This window comes from Hippocampus comes, unplaced genomic scaffold (assembly GCF_001891065.2).
Source record: "Hippocampus comes isolate QL1 unplaced genomic scaffold, H_comes_QL1_v1.1 scaffold41, whole genome shotgun sequence".
In the NCBI taxonomy this organism is placed as follows: Eukaryota; Metazoa; Chordata; class Actinopteri; order Syngnathiformes; family Syngnathidae; genus Hippocampus; species Hippocampus comes.
The window spans coordinates 559,288-563,361 of record NW_017805153.1 but is presented as its reverse complement, the minus strand read 5'-3'; the positions used below and the strand labels follow the sequence as shown (position 1 = coordinate 563,361).

At 51.5% G+C, this 4,074-nt stretch overlaps 1 protein-coding gene across 1 annotated transcript in view; it reads left to right on the top strand.

Annotated features, from left to right (window-relative positions):
- Positions 1-3,607, top strand: part of LOC109514941 (uncharacterized) — a 28,146-nt gene extending 24,539 nt beyond the window's left edge. Inside the window, exon 7 of the mRNA XM_019868409.1 lies at positions 287-3,607. Coding sequence (XP_019723968.1) covers positions 287-3,607 — 3,321 coding nt within the window. The remainder of the gene's footprint in view (positions 1-286) is intronic.
- The last annotated feature ends 467 nt before the right edge of the window (positions 3,608-4,074 follow it).

The window sequence follows — 4,074 nt, the reverse complement described above, 5'->3', positions numbered from 1 at the left end:
CACCAATCCCGGCCTGAAAAAAATGCAAAACGGATCGGATCACTTCAATACATTCGCGCGATGCCGAGGCAACGTTTGACTCGCTACTTCCTGCCCAGGTTACGTCAGTGCCAACCCCAAAGCCGTGGAGCGATGAGTGCGTGGTGACGGTGGCAGGTGCAGGATGGCACTGGGAGCCACTAGCCACAAGCTTGCATCCACGCGACCAGAGCCAAGTGGTCGCCCCATCCTGACACGAGGCAACAGGATGTTTTGGCAGCAGCTCTGGATGACGGAGCAGCCCTAGTTAGGGAGTGCACTGCTCCCCCCTTTTGGGGAAGGGCCTAGAAAAGGTGGCCTAAACAAAGCTTGCCTCACCCTGATCCTGCCAGCTTGCCGCGGCTGGCTGGACATCCACCTCTGCGGTCGAAACAATCAAAGTCGAAAAAACATCAACCTCGGTGCCTGGAATGTGAGGACCCTTATGGACGCAAACAGTCGTCCTCAGCGCATGACAGCGATTGTTGGACATGAACTGGGCAACTATAACATCACCATAGCTGCACTCAGCGAGACCAGAAGGGCTGACACAGGCAGCGTGAAAGAAGTGGGAGCCGGCTACACCTTCTTTTGGAGCGGCAAATCAGAGACCGAACCACGGATCTCTGGCGTTGGTTTTGCCATCCGGAACGACATAGCCTCAAGCCTCACCTCACTTCCCAAAGGGATCTCAGACCGCATAATGACATTGCGTCTGCGTCTGGAGAGCAAGACGCACCTGACTCTCATCAGCGTCTATGCTCCTACCATGACCCACCCGGAAGAGGAGAGAGAGGCTTTTTACTCAAGCCTGCGCGAAGTCATCCACAGCGTACCAAGCAACGATAAGCTCCTCCTGCTTGGGGACTTCAATGCACGGGTCGGCAGCAACAAGCACGCCTGGCCTAGAGTGCTGGGCTCACACGGTTATGGAAAGGAAAACTCTAACGGTCTGATGCTACTTAGTCTCTGTGCTGAGGAAAACCTGGTAATAACAAACACGGTTTTCAAACACAAGGATGCTCACAAGGTCACCTGGATGCATCCAAGATCAAAGCACTGGCACTTGCTTGACTACATCATCACCAGACACCAGGACCTCTGTGAAATTCTTGACACTAGAGCACTGAGAGGTGCGGACTGCTGGACAGACCACGTCCTCCTAAGGTGCAAAGCCCGCTTTATTGTACACAAACCAGTGCGGAAGAAACCAAGCTGCATTAAGAGAAAGCTCGATGTGTCCCGTCTTAAGTGCGCAAGCGTTGTGAGTGAGCTACAAGAAAAGCTGCGTGATCAGCTACCTGCTCTGCCTGCTGATACTGATACTTCCGAGCACGCCTGGTCTGTGTTCAGGGATGCAGTGTTCTCAGCCGCCGAGACAGCTCTGGGATTCCGTAAGCGCAAACACCAGGACTGGTTTGACCAAAACGACCAGGACATCCTCAAGCTGATAGAAGCGAAGCGCACCGCTCATGCCGCTTGGCTGAGCGACAAGAACTCCGCGTCCAAGCACAACCTCTTCAAACAGCTACGCAGGCAGGTGCAAAGCCGCACGAGGGAGCTGAAGGATGCTTGGTGGGCAGACAAAGCTACGGAGGTTCAAAATCACGCAGACAACAAACGGTCCAAGGAGTTTTATGCAGGGCTAAAATCCATTTTCGGCCCCGCTCAGTGCACAACGGCCCCAATCCGAAACCGGGATGGCATACTCCTTACTGACAAAGAGGACATCTTGAAACAATGGACTCTCCACTTCAGCACGCTGTTGAATCAGACCTCAGAAGTGTCAAACGTAGCAATAGAGTCCATCCAGCAGAAACCCATGGTCCATCAACTTGATGCCCAACCTAATCACGCAGAGATCACTGAAGCCATCAAGCAGCTGCAAACAGGCAAGGCTCCAGGCCCAGATGGAATTCCAGCGGAAGTGTTCAAAGCCGGCGGTGAAACGCTTATCGCTCACCTCACCAGGCTGTTCCAAGTATTTTGGATAAATGGTGAGCTTCCCCAGGACTTCAGGGATGCTAACATCATCCACTTGTACAAAAACAAGGGTGATCGCTCATCCTGTGACAACCACCGCGGGATCAGCCTCCTCAGCATTGCAGGCAAGATATTGGCCCGTATTCTGCTGAATCGTATCACCAAGCACATACTGGATGATGTTGTGTCTGAAAGTCAGTGTGGCTTCAGAAAGCTGAGAGGCACGGTAGATATGGTCTTTGCTGTCAGGCAGCTACAGGAAAAATGTGTCGAGCAGCACCAAGATCTCCACCTGCTCTTCATCGATCTCACCAAGGCATTTGACACAGTAAACCGGACTGCACTCTGGGCAATACTCAGCAGACTCGGATGCCCACCTCGTTTTGTAGCGATTGTCCGCGCCTTCCATGATGGTATGCTTGGCAGGGTCATTGAAAATGGCGATACATCTGACCCTTTTCCAGTGTCAAACGGGGTGAAGCAAGGATGTGTGCTTGCCCCAACGCTGTTCAGTCTCCTCTTTGCCCAGATGCTCTCTGCAGCGCTCTCTCAAACAACAGCAGGAGTCAAGATCCATTATCGCATGGATGGCGATTTCTTCAACCTTCGTCGCCTAAAATCCCACACGAAAGTGACCCGTGCCATTGTTCGCGACTTCCTCTTTGCAGATGATTGTGCACTGGCAGCTCACTCTGAGGAAGACCTGCAACAGCTTGCTGACTGTTTTGCCACTGCAGCTAAGTCTTTTGGGCTAACAGTGAGCATCGAGAAGACGGAGGTTCTTCGGCAGCTCGCCCCAAACACTGCTCGGCCTCCTGCCAACATCTCCATGGACGGCAATGTGCTGAAAAATGTAGACACCTTCAAGTACCTGGGCAGCTGCATAAACTCTGCAGCCAACATTGATGACGAGGTTCTGTGTCGCATTTCGCGAGCAAGTCAGGCGTTTGGGCGTCTCCACACACGAATATGGCATGAACGGGGCATCTCGATCAAGACCAAGTTGAAGGTTTACCGTGCCGTGGTGCTGCCGTCTCTGCTGTACGGCTGCGAGACATGGACTTGTTACAGGCGGCACATCAAGAAGCTGGATCATTTCCACCTGCGCTGCCTTCGCAAACTTCTCCGCATTGACTGGAAGGACCAGATACCCAACCAGGAGGTCCTTCGGAGGGCTGAGACCACTGGCATCGAAGCCATGCTGAACCAGTCACAGCTTCGCTGGTCAGGCCACGTCACTCGCATGGATGACAGCAGACTCCCTAAACAACTGTTCCATGCTGAGCTGTCAACTGGGAAACGGCATACAGGTGGGCAGAGGAAGCGTTACAAAGTCGTTCTAAAGTCAACCCTCAAGGCCTACGGCATCCCAGTTGACCAATGGCAAACCCTATCCCAGGACAGACCGGCCTGGAGGGCATCCATTCGCAAAGGCACAAAACAGTTTGAAAGAAACCGGCTACAGAGCCTGGATGACAAAAGGCTGGCCCGGAAAAACAGAGTGCTTTATCCCAACACTGCTGTATCCTGTCAGCTCTGCGGCAAGATCTGCGCATCCACATTTGGGCTGCAAGCTCATATGCGCAAACACCAACACCAACACTGACGTGTAATCTTCGACCTTTCGAAGGACTACCATGGTATACAAAGTTTTCCTATTGATAAATATTGATTGTGAACTGCTGTATTGTCGTGCAATGTTTAGAGTTGCTTGAAGGGGATGTATTGGAATGTAAAGGTAATTTTGTTTTGTTTTTTTTCTTTTGGTCGTATCCTCAAATAAGTGAAATGCTCTTCTTTAATGCCACACATCAGCCTCTTTCATATCGATGTGTGCAGGTGAGAGTTCTGGGAAGGGAAACTGTATGGACAGTGTTGAGGAGGGGATCTGTCCATTTCCTTGTGGCCCTCCTTGGCCACAGGTTCTTTTATTTCTCTATAAGGTGGAAGAAGACCCAACACCACGTTGTCTTTTCTGCAGTTTATCACAACACAATACGAATCGATTTGGGCTCCTGAGAGTCTCAGATTTCATCAGGAAGCATAGAAAAAATACAGTCATGAGAATATACA